The 23,365-nt window shown below is 38.8% G+C and overlaps 1 protein-coding gene across 1 annotated transcript; it reads right to left on the bottom strand.

Annotated features, from left to right (window-relative positions):
- Positions 1 to 16,980: 16,980 nt before the first annotated feature.
- LOC149142414 (uncharacterized) lies at positions 16,981 to 23,056 on the bottom strand. The gene is made up of 3 exons (XM_089448640.1): positions 21,559 to 23,056; positions 19,186 to 19,853; positions 16,981 to 18,631 (listed from the first exon to the last, which is right to left on the bottom strand). The coding sequence occupies exons 1-3, from the start codon at positions 22,689 to 22,691 to the stop codon at positions 17,613 to 17,615; spliced, it is 2,820 nt and encodes a 939-aa protein (XP_089304766.1). The 5' UTR covers positions 22,692 to 23,056; the 3' UTR covers positions 16,981 to 17,612.
- Positions 23,057 to 23,365: the final 309 nt, after the last annotated feature.

The following is a 23,365-nucleotide window of genomic DNA, read 5'->3' as shown; positions in this document are numbered from 1 at the left end:
AAGCTCCACTTGGATGACTCATAGCACAGATAAAAGATATAATTTCATGAGTCAATTACAAATGTGAAATCCACTTCCATGAGTAGTAGCAAATTTGAAAGTGACATTTGCATTAGTGTGTTGTAAATTTGGAATAAGCTTGAAGGATAAATTTTATAGGCATATTAATTCTCACAAACATAACGTGTAGAGGCTCCCAATGTAGCAATCCATTTATGATGACAAAAAATGGCACATTTTTTTCAATTTAATAGATTCTTAATTAATGTGGATATACGTTATTCTGTATTTATACAAAATTCCGTAAGTTTTTGTATGAAACACTACTCCTTCTTTAAATGCATAAATAGATTAAATATATATTCTATCTTCATGCTCTGAAACCAAATGGACTTATCATAAGGTTAATAATGAAACTTTAGGCGAAAAGTTAAACACTCTAACACTTTCCATGTATTTTTAGTTTATCATAGTGTGAGTCTACTCAAAATTATGCAACATCGGTAGTCATTAGACGTGGAATTTAATTCCACATCCAAAAAGTGCCTACACTTGACATTTGAGTAAACCTGTAAGGAGATAAGTAAAAATTACGATTAAAAAATTTATTTTTCTTCTTTCCCCTTCAAAAATATTTACTTCTAGGTATGGCATCATCATCTTGAATCCTATTAGTTCTTTTAAATTTGACATTGAATAATTTTTTTTAAGGCCCATTTTTTACCTCAGAATTCTCCCTCTATATGATGTGATGGGTGGGGGAAAAGAGGAAAATGTGCATATTCATATGTTCAAGCAATTTTGAATTGTTTTCCCCTACATGAGGGTGGGGGTTAGGGTGACAATGGAAATTTGTAGGGGGATGAAATGTGCATTTCCATGTTGGAGTGGAGAGTGATAATGTGTATTTCCATGTGCTTCCCCGTATATGCGGTTTGGGGGGAGTGTGAATTGTGCATTTTTATGTGCACATGAAAATTTACAACGTCTCAAGCCAAACCTATATAAGGGTAAGGGTGGAGGATAGATAATGTGTATTATTGTTGGGGGATAAAATATTTGTTTCATATAAAGAGTGGGGATTTGGGGAGATAATGTGATTTTTATTTAGGGGAGAAAAAGATCATTTTAAATGCACATTATCTCACCTGCACCTCAATCTCCTATATCGGGATATTATATGAGAGTGAGGGTGGGGGGAGGTAATACGCATTTGTTCACAAAAACAATGTGCATTTGAGTATATTATATGAGGGTGGGGGTGCAAGGAGATAATGCAAATTTATTGGTGGGGGGATTGTGCATTTGAAAATGTACATTGTATCTCTCGCTATATGAAGGTGAATGGGGGCGAAAACAATGCACATGTATTGGGGAGGGCATTGTGCATTTTCATGTGTTTGAAAATGAAAATATTCTCCCTTTATAAGAGGGTGGTGGTGGGAGGAGACAATTTGCATTTGTTTGGTGAGAGAATGTGAATTTTCAAATGAAAATTATCTCCATGCACCCCAAAATGCACATTGTGTCCCCATACCCCACTCCCTCACTCTATATTAAGATGTGCGTGGGGTGAGACATTGCACAATTTTTTGGAGGGGATATACATTTTTGTGTACATTTTAAAATACACATTATCTCTTGCCACCCCCACCATATATATGAGAATATTTGAAACTACACATTATAACCCCCACCAAATGAAAATTAAATTCCCTCACCCCCACCCTCACATAGAGGATTCAGGAAGACCATGCGTGTGGAGACAATTTGCATTTGTTGGGAGAGATGATGCACATTTTCAATGCAGATGAAAATTTCATTGTCTCTCGCCACTGCACTCCCTCCCTCCCTCTATATTAAGGTGCATGTGTGGGGAGACAATGCACATTTGGGTGGGACAACATGCATTTTTATGCATTTGAAAATTCACATTGTCTCTCACCACCCCCACCCTCTATATGAGTGTTTGGAAATGCATATTTTTCTCCCAAATCAAATAAATGTTGTATTGCCTCACCCCCACCCTCATTTAAGGAAATGAACATTTTCAAATGGACATTGTCTCCCCTTATACAAATGTGGGGTTTGGGGGAGGGGGATAATGCACATTTGTTGGAAAATACAATGTGTTATAAATTTGTATGAAAATGAAATAGCTCCCCCACACCCTTTCTCTCCCCCACCCATTGCAATATTAGGGTATGTGTGGGGGGATAAAATGCACAATTATTGGGGAAGAAAATGTGCATTTTCAAATTCACATGAAAATATGCATTGTCTCCCCCTATATGAGGGTGGGGGTAGTTGAATACGATGCACATGAACCTCATATGAGTGTGTTGATGGGAGGATACAATGCACACCAAATTGTAAAATGCGGAACCCTTTGAGAATCTTAGCACAATGTGCTTGAGGGTTTTAGTATGAGTTTATTAAAATGTCTAAATTTTCACTCCATAAAACATGTCATTCTTTCCTTAAATTTTTATAAAATTTACATCCATTAAATGAATTGATAGTGACAATAAAATGTGATTCATTTCACTTTTTTACATGTTTTTACTCCACCCTTTTCCTCATGAATTTACTGGTGAACCTATTATTATTTTCCTCCAAGACCTTCACAAAATAGGAACATAAAATTCAAACATTAAATCAAACTATAGATGCATAGAATACTCAATAATGGTTTCATGATGCTTTCTTAAACAAGATAAATCATTCTTGAACAAAAGTTCCACAAGAGGGGGTGAAGGAGTCAGTGGATTGCTATGGTGAGGAGGTTCTCAATGAAAACCTATACTTGAAGCTTATATAAAACTATTAAGCAAGCTCATGAGTACAAATGTTTTATGTAAATAAGAACTGGAATGAATAATTAATCAAGATGGATTTGTGTTTCCATTTCACTTCTCCCATTGTAAATACAATATTAGAGCTATTTTTCATTCTATTCTTTATTAAATCACAGTGGTCAGTAATATAAAGCACATTCAAGTCCTTTGTAGCTTAGTTATTCTAATGTTTTATGACTCTCCCAAATATGTGTCGATGTAGAATCAATCTTTATTGTTGAAGGAGAGTTGTGGACAAAAAGAAACTCAATGTCCTCACATTGGGAATGAAAACACATTGTCGGAGGTTTAAAAAGCTCACTTACACATGCTAAACAACAACAAACATTAAAGCATGATAAAGATACCCAAAAACCCCAATCGCACTATAGATCCATTTTCCATAGACGAAATGTTGCTCTTGTGGATTTGACACTACACACCAATACAAAAAGCTATAGAATGTTTACCAACTCCTTTTCATGACTCTAGACTTGATCAAACTTGCAAAACGTTTTGTAGATGAGAAGGGGCAACCAACTGATGAAGAAGGAGGCCATGGGATGCAAGGAAGGAGAATGATGTAAATGATGGTAGTAACTTAGATTTAAAACATCGCATCCTTAATTTGGAAAGAAACTTTGGTAGTTACAATTATCAAACAACTAAAAAAAGCATGCAAAGCATAGAGTTGATTAGCGAAGGTATGAATTACTTAGTTAAGAAGGCACACAATGATGGGAACTAATAAATGTACCTTTTTGGCATACATTCTTAAGTTCAAGGGTTGACACACTTAATCATTAGGTTCAAACTACATGAAACAACAAAGAGTGAATGATTTTCCTTTAGAGGAATATCACTAGCTTCAAAGCTCAGTGAGGCCTGATCATCTAATTCAAAGGCTTGCTAACCTCCCAACCTAGTGATTTTCATTTTCATGGATTAATTGTTTGGAAACGCAATTTTTTGGCACTTTCCTTTGACCTAGAATGGAAATTTGCTTCCACTTCAACCATCAAGAATCAATCACAAAATTTGGAGCCTTTTTGGCCTCCAAACTTGGTGATTTATCCTTCATAAGGAAAATCACTAACTCAAGGAGCCATCCATCTCCCCAACTCAACAATTTCAATCATTCCTTTGGCAAAATGCATCCCAAAGTGGATTAAAAATTACTCAAGGATATGAGAATTGAGTTCTCATTTCTTTATAGCTAATTAAACTTCCCATTAGCTAAATCATTGAGATTTCATGGTTGTTCAGTGATTTCATGGTCTTTCTTTCTCATCATCACCTATAAGAAATCACTGAATCTTAATACCTTCAGAGTTTCCCACACTTCAAAAGAAGGTTCGCAACTCAGTTTCAAAACCATCGACCTTATCATGATTCCTTTAGTGTGAGTTAAAGATTCAAAATGAAATTAAATATTTTTGATGTAGAGATTTTGAATAATTAAGTACTTATTCACAGAGATTATCCCAATTATACACTATTGCAGAATACATGCACAATACATAATCTCCTCTACGTTGATCATCAATTTAGCAGCATCAAAATCAATGAAACATCAATCGAATGCACACATTAACACAGTATGTAACCTGGGGAAAGCATACAGCTGAAAACCCCACACTATCTGTATATTATAATGATAGAGAACATGTAACAATACATATTACAATACTCCTCACAAGTACTCAGTACTATCTCCACCTGTTACACACAAAACTAGCTCAAATCTGATCAATCACAGCTCAAATCTCCTCCACTGCTTTGCCTGCCTCCACTGCGCAATCCTGCAAGGGAATCAATCACTCTGTGAAATCAAATTCCTTTGGTTATACTACGCAAGCCTCATGGGCAATCTCCATCCATGCATGTGCAAATCTCATGCACAACTATAGTCACATCTATAGTCACAACTGATAGCAATCTCAACCTCTAACACATGTCTCCACTGAACTATACATGCACTGAGTTAACTGATGTATTCTTCAGTTGCTTTATGAGTTAATAATTAGTGAATTAATTAATAATTTAATTCATACAACTCATCACTAGTGTATTCTTTAGTTAGACTAAAATACAACTAATTCAACCAAGTCAAACTGAACACAACTCCATCAACTCCACCAAACTCAACCACATGAGTTCTAACTGATGTCTTGCATGCAATAGCTCAACTGACCCACAAGAAAAGCGTATTTCCTTCTGACAGCTACATGTGCCACATCTGTAGCTCAAACTGAAGTGCTCCAAGAGGATAAGATAATGTTTATAGTCCAAATATTATTATGAGACAATAATATTTGACTGTTCTATTTTTAGCCTGGCAGTCTAAAAATAGAAACCTGCCCATATGTCTAAAAATAGAATTCCATCTATTTTTACCAACATGACCAATCATCCACAAATAACATACTGCAACTCATAGACCATGATCCATATGTCTAAAAATAGACATAGTCTAAAAATAGACTTTGCACCAAAAATACCCTGCAGGCCCACTTAGTGAAGGTGACTTCTTTCCACTAAGCTCCATCATCTTGTTGCATTCTCAACACTCCCTCTCAACAAGATATGGATTATCAACGACCCCTATCCTGCCTCGGTGGTATTCGAATTTTCTCCTGGTGAGCGCCTTCGTCAAGATATCAGCATCCTGATCCTCCGTTGGAATGTATGAAAGTAACATGACTCTCCGCTGCACACAATCTCTGATATGATGGCACCTGATGTCAATGTGCTTGGATCTATCATGAAATACTGGATTAGGCAAGAGTTTAATGCAACTCTGGTTATCACAATAAATCACTGTAGGCTCCAAGTGAGAACCAAACAACCCGACCAGGATCTTCCTCATCCATATAGCCTCGCATGCAGCCAAACTTGCTGCCATATACTTGACCTCTGCTGAACTAAGTGCCACGGATATCTACTTCCTACTGTACCAAGAAACTGTTGTCAACCCGATACTGAAGACCCCTCCTGATGTGCTCTTTCTGTCCGTTGGGCTCCCTGCCCAATCTGCATTCGTGAAGCCACATAGCTTCACCTCATCCTCCTGTCTGTACCACAATCCATATCCCGATGTGCCTCTCAAATAACGCAATACATGCTTGCTTGCCTTCCAGAAGAGCTTGGTTGGCTTAACCATAGCTTGTGAAAGCTGGTTAACATCATAGCATATATCGGGTCGTGTATTGACCAAATACATAAGCGACCCCACCAACTGTCGATAAACAGTGGCATCCACTACTTCCGCCGAAGTAGCATCCTCCTTCCTCCAACCTCCACGAAGAGGAGTATCAACAAGCTTGCAGCCATGCATGTTGAACTTCTCCAATATCTCCTGAGCATACTTACCCTGAGAAACAAATAGTCCATCACTGCGCTGCCAAATTTCCAATCCCAGGAAATAATGAAGGAGGCTCAAGTCCTTCATCTCAAACTCCTTAGCAAGATCATCCTTGCATGAAAGTATCAACAGCTCATCACCTGTTAGAATCAAATCATCTACATAAAGTACAATGATAAGCAACTTAGCCTCCACCACAATCTGGTATAGGTTAGGATCCGCCTCACTCTTGGAGAACCCAAGTCCGGTGAAATAAATATCTATCCGTGTGTACCAAGCACGTGGTGCTTGTTTCAACCCATAAAACACTCTCTTGAGCCTGCACACATGCGACTCATTGTTGAAGATCTCAAAACCTTCAGGCTGCTCAATGTACACCTCCTCCTCAATGACTTCGTTGAGGAACGTAGTCTTCACATCCATCTGATGAATGTGCCAACCCATCTGCGCTGAGAGAGAAAGAATCATCTGTATGGAAGAATACCTTGCGACAGGTGCAAAGGTCTCCTCATAATCGATCCCCTCTATCTGTGAAAAGCCTCGGGCAACAAATATTGCCTTGTACTTCTCCACACTCCTATCAGCTGCCTGCTTAACTTTGTAGATCCATCTCGAACCCACCACTGATTTCCCTTCCGATCTTGGGACAATCTCCCATGCACTGTTTCTGACAATCGAATCATACTCTTCCACCATGGCATATACCCATGCGGGATTCTCCACAACTTCCTCGAAAGAGGATGGCTCAATCACAACACATTTGCTCACAAGAGCCATGTATCCAATGTACCAATCGGGTGACTGTCTCTGTCTATGCTGAGCTATAGGTGGTCCTACAACCTTCTCTACATCTTGAGCCAGTCGCTTAGCTTCTGTCAAGCGCTTTCGCCCTATGATGGTTGGCACTGCATGAGTGGTCTCTTCCACTCCATGAACTTCGTCCTATGGCTGATCCACGTCCTGAAGCTCATCCTTAGGAACTAATAGCTCCTCATCTGCATGAAAGTGTGGCTCCCTCTCAAGCGAACACTTCATGGCTTTCTCCTCCTGAAATTTTATATCCCGTCGCACAACAGTCTTGCGACTATCTGGCAAATACACACGATAGTTGTGGGGCGTATCAGTGTACCCCACAAATATCCCAATCTCTGCGGTTGGCTCCAACTTCTTCCTGGCATCCTTTGTCACATGCATGTAAACATTAGTACCGAAAATCCTCAAATGAGAAATATCAGGCCTCTTACCAAAATAAGCCTCCTCGGGTGTACTCATGCCAAGTATCCTGTGAGGACAACGGTTCTGCACATATACTGCAGTGTTGCATGCTTCCGCCCACAAGTGAAGCGGTAGGCTCTGATCATGCAACATCGCCCGTGAAGCACCCACGATCATTCTGTTCTTCCGCTCAGCAACCCCGTTCCACTGTGGGTTATGGGGAGCTGTGAGCTCTCTTCGAATCCTTTCTGCACTGCAAAAGTCCTTGAACTCGCCAAAGATGTATTCATCACCATTGTCACTCCTAAGAGCCTTCACCTTCTTCCCCAACTCCTTCTCGACCAGTTCTTTGAACTCACAGAACTTAGAGTATGTCTCTCTCTTCTTCTGCATGAAGAAGATCCAGCACTTACGAGAGAAATCATCAACAAAGATCACATAATACTTGTGTTTTGCTGTCGAAGCTACTGAGAAAGGTCCACACACGTCTATATGAATTCTCTCGAGGATCGTCGTGGCGCGACTATCCTTCTCGTGAAAGGTGACTTTCACAAACTTTCCCAAAGTAAACCCGTTGCATTGATCTGACTGCGCAAGAGTGCCTTTAGGAAGCCCAGTAGTGATCTGCTACAGTATCTTCAAGGCTCCATGGTGAAGGTGACCCAATATCCTGTGCCACAGCTCGCCATCATCCCAGCTCACCAATCCTTCTGCCTTGCATGCCATTGTTGCGCAGCCATCTACATGCAACTGATAAAGGTTCCTAACTTGAACCCCTATCTTCCAGGTTTTTCCAGTTGTCTTGCTACGCAGGAAAGCCTTTCCCTTGCTAAAAACAACATCCCTTGTCTTCTAACATCGCCACAGAGATAAGATTCTTCTTTAATCCTAGAACATGCATCACTTCCTTCAATACGAAGGATTTACCAAACTCCCTCTCAAAGGAAATGGTACCGATATCGGTCGCACTATATCTACCATCATCGTCCATCTCGATGTGCACTCCAGGATCTTTCTCCTCCAGATCAGAAAACAAATCTCGATCTCCTGTCATGTGAAAAGACGCACCACTGTCCAAGAACCATACCGATCCCATCGCACTTGATACCAAACATGCGATCAACGAAAAATCAAGCTCAAACTGCGAGGCTAAGGCCTCTCCCGCTGCAGATCCAGCAGCTTGCGTGTTCTTCTTCTTTTGCGGACAATTAGTGGCATAGTTTCCATGCTGGTGACAGTGAAAGCACTTCACCTTGGACATGTCCTGCTTCTTGCCTTTCGCACCGGAATGAGAAGCTTTCTTGTTCTTCCCCTTATTTGCTTTGGCAACCAAAGCGCAATTTTCTTCATCAGTTCCCTTTAATGAATATCCATCCCTGGTATTCCGCCTGATCTCCTCCTGCACAAGATCTGACCAAAGTCTCTCCCATCCTGGCAATTTCTCCCGACCATTGACAGAGTCCTGATAGGAATGCCAACTCTTCGGAAGACCAAGGAGAGCTAAGCTCACCAAGTCCTCATCATCGACAGTCACCCCCACACTTCCCAGCTCATCCCTGCATTGAGTGAACTTTGTGAGATACTTGGGCATACTGTCTCCCTTCTCGCATTTAATGTTTTTGAGTTTATCCTTGAGTGCTAGCTTCCTCTGATCTCTCTTGCTTTGGAATAGATCTGTCAACTCTTTCCACATCAAGTATGGAGAAGCCTTTCCATGCACGTTGGACACAATGTGATCCTTCACGCCCTCCAACAGAATCCTTCGACACTTTGCTGTCTTCTTTTGCCAAGCATCAACTTGCGCAGTATCAGTAGGCTTTAGGACCTCAGCCTCTATGAACTCCTTCAGCCCATTATCATCTAACACCGCCTCCATCCTGTCCTTCCATGCAATATAGTTCAAGCTGCCCTCAAGAGCATACTCCAATCGCAATCCGTTGAAAGACATTGCCACGTTGATACCAAGAAAACACTGCTGCAAATTCAAATTCCACACGCTCCAAACTCAACCGCCTTTGATCTAGAATTCGTGAGAACAAAGTATTTCTCATACAGAGATTGACTGTATGGGCTTTTACCGGATATCTCACCTTCCAAAGGAAGGATGAATCCAGAGGTTACCTGGCCCGATTAGAGACTCTGCCTGAAGAAATAAGATGTAAACACTTTCTGAATAATAGATCTGATGATCAACAGCTCTAATACCATGTAGAAATTTTGAATAATTAAGTACTTATTCACATAGATTATCCCGATTATAAACTATTGCGGAATACATGCACAATACATAATCTCCTCTACGTTGATCATCAATTTAGCAGCATCAAAATCAATGAAACATCAATTGCATGCACACATTAACACAATATGTAACCTGGGGAAAGCATACAGCTGAAAACCCCACACTATCTGTATATTATAATGATAGAGAACATGTAACAATACATAGTACAATACTCCTCACAATTACTTAGTACTATCTCCACCTGTTACACACAAAACTAGCTCAGATCTGATCAATCACAGCTCAAATCTCCTCCACTGCTTTGCCTGCCTCCACTGCACAATCCTGCAAGGGAATCAATCACTCTGTGAAATCGAATTCCTTTGGTTATACTACGCAAGCCTCATGGGCAATCTCCATCCATGCATGTGCAAATCTCATGCACAACTATAGTCACATCTATAGTCACAACTGATAGCAATCTCAACCTCTAACACCTGTCTCCACTGAACTGTACATGCACTGAGTTAACTGATGTATTCTTCAGTTGCTTTATGAGTTAATAATTAGTGAATTAATTAATAATTTAATTCACACAACTCACCACTAGTGTATTCTTTAGTTAGACTAAAATACAACTAGTTCAACCAAGTCAAACTAAACACAACTCCATCAACTCCACAATCAACTCCACCAAACTCAACCACATGAGTTCTAACTGATGTTCTGCATGCAATAGCTCAACTGACCCACAAGAAAAGTGTATTTCCTTCTGACAGCTACATGTGTCACATCTGTAGCTCAAACTGAAGTGCTCCAAGAGGATAAGATAATGTTTATAGTCCAAATATTATTATGAGACAATAATATTCGATTATTCTATTTTTAGCCTGACAGTATAAAAATAGAAACCTGCCCAAATGTCTAAAAATAGAAGTCCATCTATTTTTACCAACATGACCAATCATCCACAAATAACATATTGTAACTCATAGACTATGATCCATATGTCTAAAAATAGACTTTGCGCCAAAAATAGCCTGCGGGCCCACTTAGTGAAGGCGACTTCTTTCCACTAAGCTCCATCATCTTGTTGCATTCTCAAAATTTGACGGTTACTTAAAAAATAAATTAGAGCAAGCACTAGTTGAATCCACTACTATCTCAAGTTTATTAATCCAAAATCATTCATTTGAACCCCAATTATTAAGATGTGTGTTTTGTAGAAATTTCCCACTGTAGATCACCTGATAATGCAATATACTAACAAAATTGCAGAAGCTTAATCGATTATGAGCAAGATCAAATAGAACACATATAATAGAGAATGAGAAATCAATCACACATGAAAACAGAAGAATACTCTGGGGAAAGCCTTAGCTAAAAACCCCGATCTCTGTATTATCATACAAGTGGAAATATGTCTGGATTACACAAAGCTTTAGCTTACAAGCTATCTAGCTCTCAGTACAATCCCTGAACGCTGCTCATAGACAGAATAGACAACACCTATGTCTTCCTTCAGTCCTCCAAGCCTACTATTTCCTTTTGCAGTTTCTCCTGGGGTCCAATGCTGCCACCTGTGTGAATTCCCACATCACACACTCATCAAAACTCAAAAATAACTGCGAAATCCTCAAGGAATGAATTCCTTCTGCATGCAAGAGATATCTTCAATGGAATATTCCTGCAACTGATAGTACATTGTCCCATCATCTGATCTCAACTGGGTCTCTGAATGAACTGACATGCATGAGTTATTTATGTGAGAATATTCAGTTATCTGAAGTGCAGCAGTGACATGCATGCATGCATTAACTAACTGAACTCACAATCAATTCCACAAACTGTTGGAACTAATATAATTGGACTTAACTCAGTTAACTGAGTTAACTAATTACAACTCAAAGTACAACTCATCCTGATCTCCTTAATCAAGGGATAACTTCCTCAATCAAAGGGGAAACTGTTGCATGTCTTCACATAGACTTCATGCTTGATTTTCTACAACTAATTAACTCAAGATGAATTAATTAATTATTTTACAAACAGCTGCTAAGATCAAATTTGAATTTTAATTCTCAATTTTAGTTTAGGGATTAACTAAAAGTGGAATGTATCCCGAAATGCTATTTATAGCAGTGCTATTTTTAGCAATTCTATTTTTAACATTTCTTGTTGCTATTTTCAACATGTTTCTAAGTGCACAAAGATATTTCCAAAGTTTTCAAAAACCTATTTCCTTTGGTTTGACAATTTTCATAATTTGGGAAGTGAAAACTACTTCAATGACAAGAAAAATTTAATACGCATTTTCATACCCATGGGCCTTGGAATTGAACTCTAGCAACTAGTTTAAGTTTATAGGCCTTGGAAATGGTAATTTGACCTCTTTTGAAATCATAAAACCATTTTGATGGACCACCAGAATACTCATAAAACGACCTTGGTGGCTAGTCTTTTTTAGAGCATTTCTTCTTCGGAATGAAAATTTCTCTACATGTCCTTCATCCATGCTATATGGTCTTTGATTCATGTCATTAAAATTACTAATCTATTCATACATGGATACTTTTTTAAACCTCAATTGAACCTTTTAGGCACTAAATGCACCTATGAAGAAAACATGGTAAACCATTATATCACCTTGAAACTCAACTAAGAAATTTTTGGAGGTTGGGAATGCATATGATAAGCTTAAGCAAGGTTAGAAACTACACTAATATGTGTGTTTTTATCATATTCATTCATTTTTTAACTTTAGACACCACTCCTTCAACATTTGTTATTGTATTTCTAGTGCCACTAATATGAATCTTGTGACTCAACTTTACAAGCTACATAACTATGATATTTATTCATTAAATGTAGCCAAATGTCACTACTATGTCACTACTATATGCTTCAATACACTCTACATCATAGCATCATTCCATTTTCACGCACCTATGTCACTTGCTCATTTCATGTGTTGATCAAAGACTTGGCCTCTTATGCCACCTCATTTCATTTGTTGACAGGCTATGATGTTGAATCATTTTATTATTGACCTATGAAATGTGGGATGAAAACCTAGGCAAAGAAAAATAAGATATTTTAAACCTAAAAATCACATAAGCCAATAATGAATAGAATATGCCAATGAGCTAGGATAATCTCATGCATGAGCAAGGAAATGCTTGCATGGTAAAATACAACCAATATGTACACAACCTAAATAATCAAAATTGTCATCAGGGCATAAGTGATAATCCATCAATTCAAACATATCAAAATCATGAAACATAATGCAAATGGAAAGTTGCATTACTAAACATAAAGGAAACACAATTGATTAATATTCTTAACTTTCATGCAACTCATCTAGACATTTTCCCCAAGGGATAGCTCAGTTGGTCGAGTTCCTATTGCTAAGTACCTCGCATATCGGGAGGTCATGGGGTCAAATCTCCTTGACACCCTTGGGGTTAGGCTTGGCTAGTTTGGTTGGCCGGTAGATCCCTTCAGGTTTATTTATCTAGATTTCCCCGTGGATTTAATTAAATAAATGAAAAAAAATCATCTAGACATTTACTAAAGTATGAAGATTCCAACAATACACATTTGATGATGAATCTCAATGTAGAAGCTTTTTAAAAGAAAGGGATAGTCAAAAGTGTGCTAGCTTGGGGCTACTTGAAACCTAAATAGGAAGTAGGAAACTATGTAAAGTTTTGCCCATAACTATTATCATATTAGAGCATTACATAATTAAAGGTTTCTCCCTTGAATATATAAGTGGACATGTGGGCTTCACCTGCTGACCATTATCTTACCATGTTCATTCATAGAAGGTGATGTTAAAATTGTCCAAGATAGAGTCAATATATTGTATATATTGGTAGGGGTAGGGTAGGGTGGGGAGGGTTGGATTATAGGTATTTGGTAAAAAAAAATCGACATCTATTAAAAATAGGGGTTATTCGTATAAAAAAATATGTATTCGAAGGGGGGTTCAACAAAAGTTTTTTGCGAGGCTTTTGTCAATATCTAGTGAGTTTATAGGTATTTTTTAATATCACATGAATGAAGATTCTATGACATAGTAGTCACCCCATGAGTGGACATTTTTCTCATTCCAAATATTAATAAAGGGTTCTCATTCCACTGGGGGCTATATTCTACTTTAGCTTTTTATTTACTGAAATGTGAATTTTTTCTCATACATTTATCTTAAATTCTCTATCTTGAAAGTAGATATGCACTAGGCTTTGCTCAAATCAAAATAAATGCAAATGGAAACAAAGGTTGTGGATGTAATATTGTTTCTATCTAGACTTAAGGAAATAATCTTACATATAGCATTAAGAAATGGAAATAAAGATTCATGAGTTAAGTGTTTAAGGGGGAGATTGGACATTCCGACGATAACCTTACTGAGAGCATTATGAATGGGAAACACAAATTTGTTGAATTGAGTGTTCAAGGGGGAGATTGGACATTCTTACCCAAATTAAGACATTTGTGTGGGTAAGAAAAGTAACCATTTATTCAGAAAGTGACCCACTTTGTCCTTATACTAGGGAGGTTATTAATAACCTATGCATGGTTTGACTTATAAAAGACATGAATTTTAAAAACTTTTCATACATAAACGAGTCATTACCAAATTCTTTATAAAAGAACTCCATAAATCGTGATAAATTTTTTTCAACAATGGCCACAAACTATTGAATATGAAAATCATTTTATGTTGAAAAGATCCTCATCTTAATACGAAAATCGTCATCATTAATCTTTGATCCATGCAAATTCAAGTTTATAAATCAAAACTAAAATTGCAATATCTATGTAAAACCAAAAACATGATAAAACCATTTGTAAAGTGTAATTAAATTAACAAATACATTTTACAATTTAGTACAGAAATTGTAATGTTAGTGTAATATATAATACTTATATACAAAAATATCATATTACTTTTATAATAATAAAAAATATTCTTATATATTATATTAAATATAAATTTACTAAAAAAATTCAAATTTATGCATCTAAAAAATATTTGATCTCTCAAAATTAAATATAAAATTAGGATAAGTTTATATTTATACAAGTAACCATATAAATAAAAAAAATAAAGTGGCCAAAAACATAAAATAACCTTACAACTTAGTTATAACAAGTTTATTGGTACATGTGAACCTATTCCAAGAACAAAATTCCAAGAACAAAATGGGAAAATGATGTTTGTTTTTTCTAGTTTTTTTTTCACAACCGGATTGAGTTTAGGCCAGAGCCAATCTCAATGTTGAAAGGTCATAATGAGTCTCAATGTTAAATAGAAGAATGTTTGCCCACTAGTAAAATACAATTACCAAATAAAACAAAAATCATGATAAGATTATTTGTAAAATGTAATTAAATTAACAAATGCAATTTGCAATTTAATATAAAAATTGTAATATTAACCTAATATATAATGCTAAAAAATATATTATATCTATATATCTATATATATATATAATTAGAATAAATTTACATTTATATAATTAATCATATAAATAAAAAATAAAATAGCCAAAAATATAAAGTAACCTTGCAACTTAGTTATAACAAGTTTGTTGGTACATGAGAACTTATTCCAATAACAAATAGTGTTTTCTTTTAAACAATTAGATTGAATCTCAATGTTGAAAGGTCGTAGTCAGTCCCAATATTGAATAGAAGAATGATGAGATAAATTTCTTCAAGTTTGGATGTTTGTGTTTTCTAGTAGAGTTTAATTCTTTTAAAAATGATTCTTATCCTCAATCTAGGATCATTAGATTTGAATTCAATCTAGAATCATAAAATTTGAATTTGTGATTTGAGTGGAGATTAAACCCCACACAAACTAATTAATCTTATACATCATGAATAATGAGTAAATTGATGAACATAAATAGTCAATACTGACATTATTTTTTTTTACTTGTATTAAGGTTACAACCTAAATCTGCACTAATAGATATTATTGGCCGAGCTACCCAGATAGCCCAAACCCACAAAAACACAATCATATGAGCAATGCAATTTATTGTGGCCTGCACACACGATTCAATCTACCTGGAAAATGCATTGGGTGCCTAATGCGCATTGCGTACTTGCATGGAAAGATTTAATCGAATATATATGACCTCCGTGTGAGTGCAATCATGTCTTTTAGCTTCACAGTCAGAGTAAAGGTGTTCACCAATCATAATCACATCCACCTCGAAGAGTGGTTCCATCGCTCCTTGTATCGATGTGCTATTGAATCTCGGGTCAGAAAAATAATCAATAATGTAATCACGTTGAGACAAGATGAACATGGGTTGAGCGAGTTACGCCATTTGCAAGGAATGGGAGCAAGCTGTAAAATGGTGGAGCCAGGGCACGGTGAGACGAGATGCATGTGTACCCTCTTCTGAGATGACTCCAGTGCAACTGAACCTCACGAGAAGCCAGGAAAAGTTATTATGGTCGTAGCTGCTTTGATTGGATTGGTTTGTCTCCCGTGTATAAGCAAGCATCCCGGCCTACCCCACCAGACCTTCACAAATGAATATTTGGGTACTTGTGTCAGAACAGATGGCAACATGTACGTACCAGGACCTTACTTATCCAGATGCAGCAGCAACATCCATGACGACGGAATCCAGAGGATGTAAACCTTCACTGATTAAAAAATGATCAATTCCCTGATTCCGGGGTCCACATTGTCTCCATTTAACTTGGGAGATTACACAGTTGGCTGTCCCTAGTCAAATGTTCCTCAAGGTTCGAAATGGAAAGTTCTGTTGCGGCCCTATTAAAATATTAAGAAATTCTACACAGATAATGATGCATCTTACGATGACTAGAAGCCCCTACACTGAATCGACCCGCTACACCAAAAAGTCAATAGAGCTAGGCTGGCTCTAAAGTCATGGTTGTATTAGGTGAGTGTTTGGCGAATGAATTAGGGACAAAATTAGGTAGGAAGGCATTGAAGTCTCCAAAGCAAATACGTTCTATGTTGTGATAAAATGAAGATTTATTTTTAGCATCGTTGGGGATTTTCAACGCTCCGCAAATTTTAATAGTAAGGCATGTATTCCTTATAACCTTATCTTTTATCATTCAACCATATTCATATAAAGAGCTTGGCTTAAGTGCACTGTAGATAAAAGAAATTCTTAATAGAACTGCTGCAACTCGGTAAATTGATTGGATTAATCGGCTTACTTTCTGAAGTTACAACCTTTCTGAAGTTACAAGCTTGCCAACGACGGTTGCATCTTGCAATCCAAATGCCAAGCCTACGACAAGAGATTATTCTTATTCTTATTCTTGAGAACTGAAGCAAATCAGAAATAAATTTCAATAAAATAAAATTACATAAGCAATCCATCCTGATCAAAATCCTTGTAGACTTGACCTACATTGGAGAATCCGAGACTTGATCAGAGCATCCTGTCCACTTTGTTAGACAGAAACAAACACAAGTGAGCCTCCTCACAAGCAACCGCCATAGAACTCTATAATCCAACCTGCCATGGGATGCTCTAGCCTCTCATATTGAAGAATAGAACCCCAATTCAGATCAGAGAATTTTGGAAAAAGGATATCAGAGTTGAACCCCTGGAATGCTCGAAGGCAATGACATGAGGATCTCCTTGTGAACTAGGTTACAGTTTCTTCATCTTAAACCTGGTAGTCTTCAATATGGAAGTGAGCTCCAATTTTCTTCTCGTGTTATGCTCTTAGTGGCTGCAGCCGAAATTACTAGGCATAAAAGGTAAATTTAGGATTTATTCATTTTGTTGGCATTGGTTGATACTTCTCTACACTTATTCCGTATGAGCAGAGTTTCACCCCATGCCAATCCGAAAAAATAGCTAGTATATAAGTGCCATTAAGTTAAGGGATAAGATCGACATTCCTCCCCAACTCTGAAAGGGCAGGAACAGAGGGTAGTGCAGAAAATATCTCAGTAGGTGACACATTTATGTGGTTCTCCTGTGACATCATCTGCCTTCACAACTTCTGTCAACTTACATTTTAAAACATCCTGCTGCAGTTTGGATCCTGCTGACTTCAACCCCTTCAAAGAGGTGATTTGATTGAAGAGGTTGATTACTGGCAATTTTGATAAAGGAGGCATCTTCTGCTGAGGAAGTAGCTTATGGAAGTCCTCTCGCAGGAGGGGCACTTCAAAATCTTCCTTCTTGTGAGTCACGACATTGTCTGCTGCAGCAATGTGAGCTCCTGGTTCCATGTGATTTGTTGAGAAGCTTCTCTGGTCAGGAAAATTGGGATACAGTGTTACATACCCTCGTAAATACATGACATCAATTAAGAATTTCTTCCAAGATGCTTGCCATCCATTGGTTCGGGAACGAGGTATCTGCACGGGATTCTTCTTTGCATCCTCTGTAAATCTCATGTTCATGTACTTGTAAAACTCCCTCCACTTTCGTGGGAAAAATAGAGAGCCCCAGCTGCATGGAAGCTGATGCAAATATGGTGTGTTTGGATGCACTGCCTTGAAGACTTGGGTTGCATTCCACTTGGGTCTTTCCTTAATAACTTCAATTACCCTTGGAGTGTATAGGGCAATGGCATTGAGCTCAGGGAAAGAAACTTGTGGATCATAGTGGTAAGCCAACAGGGCATATTTGAGCCACATATAGTAGAACGGAGAAACCTCAATATCATCTTCAAGGAGTAGACCAAAATCATCATCAGAAGATGGATACCAACTTTCACTAACTGCCCTTATGAGACCCCCTTGAATAATCCTACGTCTCAAAATTTTCTCACCATGGGGCCAAATGAAACTGTCCACTGCCTTCAGGGTCTCTGCATCCACAGCACTGTCCATATTGAATGTCAAAACAACATCGTCCCCAACATAATAGGCTTCAGTTAATGAATCCAAAAGCCTCTTCAGTGATGTAGGTCTATTCTGGGTGACTATATTCACTGATATTCTCATCCTGTTCCATTCTGCACAACCTCGAAAATAGAGAAACAAATTAGTACCGGTTTTAACCAAAAATAACAAAATCATATTCGATTATCTAGACTTTAGCAAAATGTTTCAACTATATCAATATGAAAATATTTCATAGCTTCAAAGATCTTCATCATGTATACTTGACAATTTTATATCAATTTGATAATCTTTGTAAACTTCAATTCACATTAAGAATGATTTCTGGCCATCATCAGAAACTATCCTTTTCAACAAGGTTGGAAACATTCATGGTATAATGTGTGATAAGCTGATCTAAGTTTGAAAGTTATATTTTTTCTGGTAAACAGTTCTCAATTCTGCTAGTTAGATTCTGACTATAGTCAGACTGTCCCACAAATATATTCCAGTGCTTAAATGGAAAACATATTTGATAAAAAAACAGAGGTCAATATATGAAAAGCTACTTTTTCATCCATTTCCAAGCTCTAAAATACTTTCACAATCAAAACAAGGGGGCATTCCTATAAACAATTGAACATATCAAAGTGTTGAAAATTAATAAAGGAATAACCAATTGACTTACGTTTCAGAGCTGCTGGCTTGACATCAGCCATCCAAGAAACATAAGGAAGAGAGACACGAGGCAACTGAATCAAAACAGTGCTGGACGCCCTTCCTATTGCTAACATCAGCCCATCCCGAGCAGCAGGATCTAGATCTGCCACCGTGATAATGGCAGAAGGGTTATGCATTGCAATCAGGCCCTTCATGGAGGAGTAAATCTCTTGTATAATGGTCACATCAGAACCCCCAGGTACCACACCAGAACCCACCCCCAGATCAAAAATCTTGAAGCGACGCTCATGACATGCAGTCTGAGACCATCCAAGCATGACTGAAGCCTCTTCGCAGGGGCATTGAGATATCCCACTTACCACCACATATGCCTTTCGACTAGGTGTGTTACGAAAACGGAGAATCAAAGGGGCCAGTTCAACAATCTCCCCGAGAGTGTGAGCATAAAATAGCACATCGGATTGCTGTGGATTCATTCTAGCCCACTGAGTCACATAACCCCTGGACATGTATTGCCACCATTGTTTATCTCGTACTTCGACTACATCCTTGAAGATTACAGTTGTCTCAGATACATATGCCAACCTGTGCTCACTGTCTGCCCATGTATCTTTGTCTTTGGGATCTACTGGCAAAACAAACGAACCTGCACCTCTGTATTTCTGTAATTGATAGCTGTCCAATTACAATAAATTGTCAATAGACTGTCATTGAGGAAACAATGTGCATTTGAACTGAATAGCCAATTGTCACTTGAAAAGGAACATAACCATTTTTAAAAAAAGTGGCAGAGTACTTTAATCCTGCTGTCATAGGGCCAACAAGCAACTGGGAGGTTGGAACATACTGAAGACTCGGGAATTCTGCCCTGTAGAGATACTGTCCCAACAGAGAATCTTGCACGTGTTATTGTGATTTTTAATATGTCAATGAGTAGTAGTTCTAATGTAGTAGGAACAAGATAGTGGTTATTGCAGGATTGGATCTTCAGACCTACTCAAGCAAGCACTGGCTGTGCTGGGATATCACCTAGAAAGAGGCCTCAGCCAAATAAAGAAACAAGGGAAATTGCTGAAGAAGACTAATGGACTAAAATAGGATAGGATGGATGCAACCATTTCGAAAGAGATCTGTACCTTGCTTGTAAGTAATTAACTTCTACTCATCTGATGGTCATCAGTGACTCCCATTGTTTGAAGTGGCTGTGTAACCAGAGATGAGCTATTGTTCCAGGGAAGTCTCCAGGATGGACAGAATGATAATTCTAGATAATGATTTGAAAATATGCTTATTCTGATTACTGTGAGTTCCTACAATTATCTCCATTTCATGCACAGACAAACACTTTATGATTACTGGAATTTCCTGCAATTATCTCCATTTCATGCACAGACAAACATTTGAGATTTCTTTTAGCATAATTACTGTGATTTCCTACTATTATTTCCATTTCATGCATAGACAAACATTTATCCCATTTATCTCCATTTTATGGATAGGCAGACATTTATCTTTTATATATAGAGGAATTGGCAACTGGGCCAGTCTCATACTCACGTACTTGAGTGACATGGGATTAACGACTATCATTATAAATTGCTGGTCTCATACTCCGGTGACATAGGGTCAATGGCTATCACTATAAGTTGCTGGTCTCGAACTCCTGTGACATGGGGTCAATGGCTATCACTATAAATTGCCGTTCTCGTACACCTGTAACATGGGGTCAATGGCTACCACTATAAGTTGTCAGTCTCATACTCGTATGACATGATATATCTCAACAGCTACCACTATAACATCTAGTGCATACTTAAGCAAATTCCGCAGGCACAGGTCACTGCTAGCACTATAAGTGGCTAGTCCCATACTCCATGACATCATATCTCAAAGCCTACCACAATAACCTCTAAGTGCCTACCTAGGGAGACATAGGTAAATTGGGGGTAACCTCTAAATGCCTACCCAGGGAAACATAGGTAAATTGGAAATTTAAATATAGAATCTCATCTTACATAACACCTCATTATCACGAAGATCATTCATTGAACTGCCAAGGTGCTAACATTGTCACGAAGATCGTTCATTGAGCTGCCAAGGTGCTAACATTTTAAGACCTATTAATTATTCTCACTCTTAATGAAAAATCAGTCAAGTGAACGGAAAAACATTGCTGGCTATTTTGTTTTCCCGATAAATCGAGGAAATGTACTAATGGAAGTTATCTGAAACCAGCGACGTGAAATTCAGTGAGAAATTAGAATGGAATACTCCAGGCCATTTCAATGGCGGGCCGTTCACAAATGTAGCACAATGCAGCATATCTGGAGCTTGCGCAACTCGAAGACCAAGAGAAATGTGGGAAGGGAGAGCACATTACCTGAGATGAAGATCCTCGCCAGTGGCAAAAGTGAAGGGATTTTCAATAAACAGAGTCTTGACAAGATCAGCTGACAGAAACCAGCCACTGGAGAGAAAATCAACTTCAACGACACGATCCACAATGATGTTATAAGCGGGATCAGGCAGGTACAATCCGGCTTCTTTGGAACCGAATTTCCGGTAACTAGGAAAGCTGAAGTCCTTCTGCCGGAAGGGAAGAATCCGGCCGATGCTCCCGAGCACAGCGTTCCGATATTTTTCCGTTCCAGCGGCGTGCGCGAAGATCTCCAACACCTTCCTGCCGGGAATCATGTCGTCGTCCACAATGTAAACGAAATCCGCGCCCTCGGCCTGCAGCGCAAGCTGGAAGCGCCCGTAGTATTTGAAATCGTAAGTGGAGCCGACGAAGAAGATTCGAGAATTGTTGTACGAATCGACAATGGCGCGCAGGGAGGACTCGTTGGGGCTCCCCAAAGCCACAACCCACACGCTGTGGAATGGCAGAGTCTGATGCAGCAGGGCGTCCAGCTGCGCGCAGAGAGTCTTGCGCTTGAAATGGTTGAGGATCACGGTCACATTGGGGCGAGCCGCTAAAGCTGCAGAGGACGGCAGGCGGAGCAGCTCGCGCAGCGTCTCGGAGCCGCGGGTGCGCTGCTGGAATCGCACAATTTCACTGTACAGCTCCGTCTTGAGGCGAATCATGCGGACGTCATTGGATTTCTTCTGCTCGAAAGTTATCTGCTCGAATTCGCAGACCTCCTGCGGAGTCTGCCGAAGAACGGTGTCAAAATTCGCGGCACCCTGGGGATTGCTGAGTTCGAGCAGCATGGATCCGCGGTGGCGGCTCAAGAGACCGCTCCATTGTTTTGCGATCTGAGCAGACCACGAATTCTGCGGATCCGCGCGCAGATCCACAGTGGGACTCATGAAGTAAAGCAAGAACGTCGCGTACATTGCGAAAATGAATTGCAGACACGTCAGACTTGCCGCCATTCTCATCCCCTTGGCCGCAGCGGAGCTCCCATTTCTGAATCGCCCAGATGGTTTTAATCCCGGTGATGGGTATTCTCGCAGCAAATTTTCACTGCTGCCATTCATCCCATCACCCACTACTCCATTCATGCCTCCCATTGTCACACTAAGTAGCAGAGCGCTACTTCATATGATTAAACATAACAAGGAGCAAAGGCAATGACAATAACGGATTCGGAACTGTGTCGACGAAGTAGTAGCAGTGGCCCTTTATAAATGCTCCACGAAGCCAGAAGCTGACTGTTATCAGACAAAGACAGCGACAAAGAAGTTGGCTATGAAAGCGACCCTGGGACCCCTGTTCCCTCTCTAACCCCAACCAAGATCAAAGAAAAGTTACTAGAAAACAAATGTTACCAGAAAAGACAGATCCCAAGATTAGGTGATGAGTCCGCAAGAGTTGTGGATGTGCAAATTCGCGGCACAGGCATTTTCAAGAAAGATTTCTGTGTGAAAAGCATGCGCTGCTTTACTCCAACTCCATATACCGTCCCATGCCACTCTGTGGGCCATTCATGTGATTTCAAAGGTATCCTAAAAACCAGGCTTGGGGTTGGGTTCTTAAATGGCGCCCGGAACATGTGAGTCTCTTTGGATGTTACTGTGTCCTTTCGCCAGTGTTGCTTGCAGCGGAGTTTATCGATGATTTATTTTACGGATCGGGTCCGAATTGTGCAATTCTTCCGCAAACTTGTGCAACCAAATCTCTTTCTCAATTATTATTATTCTCGCAAATCGCTCTCAATTATTTATGTTTTTGGCCTTACATTGGG

The sequence above is a fragment of the Pinus tabuliformis genome, chromosome X (genome assembly GCF_031772625.1).
Source record: "Pinus tabuliformis cultivar Carrire ecotype Pingquan chromosome X, CPIR1, whole genome shotgun sequence".
Taxonomy (NCBI): Eukaryota; Viridiplantae; Streptophyta; class Pinopsida; order Pinales; family Pinaceae; genus Pinus; species Pinus tabuliformis.
Note: the sequence above shows the minus strand (reverse complement) of the source record. Positions and strands in the feature narration are given on the sequence as shown.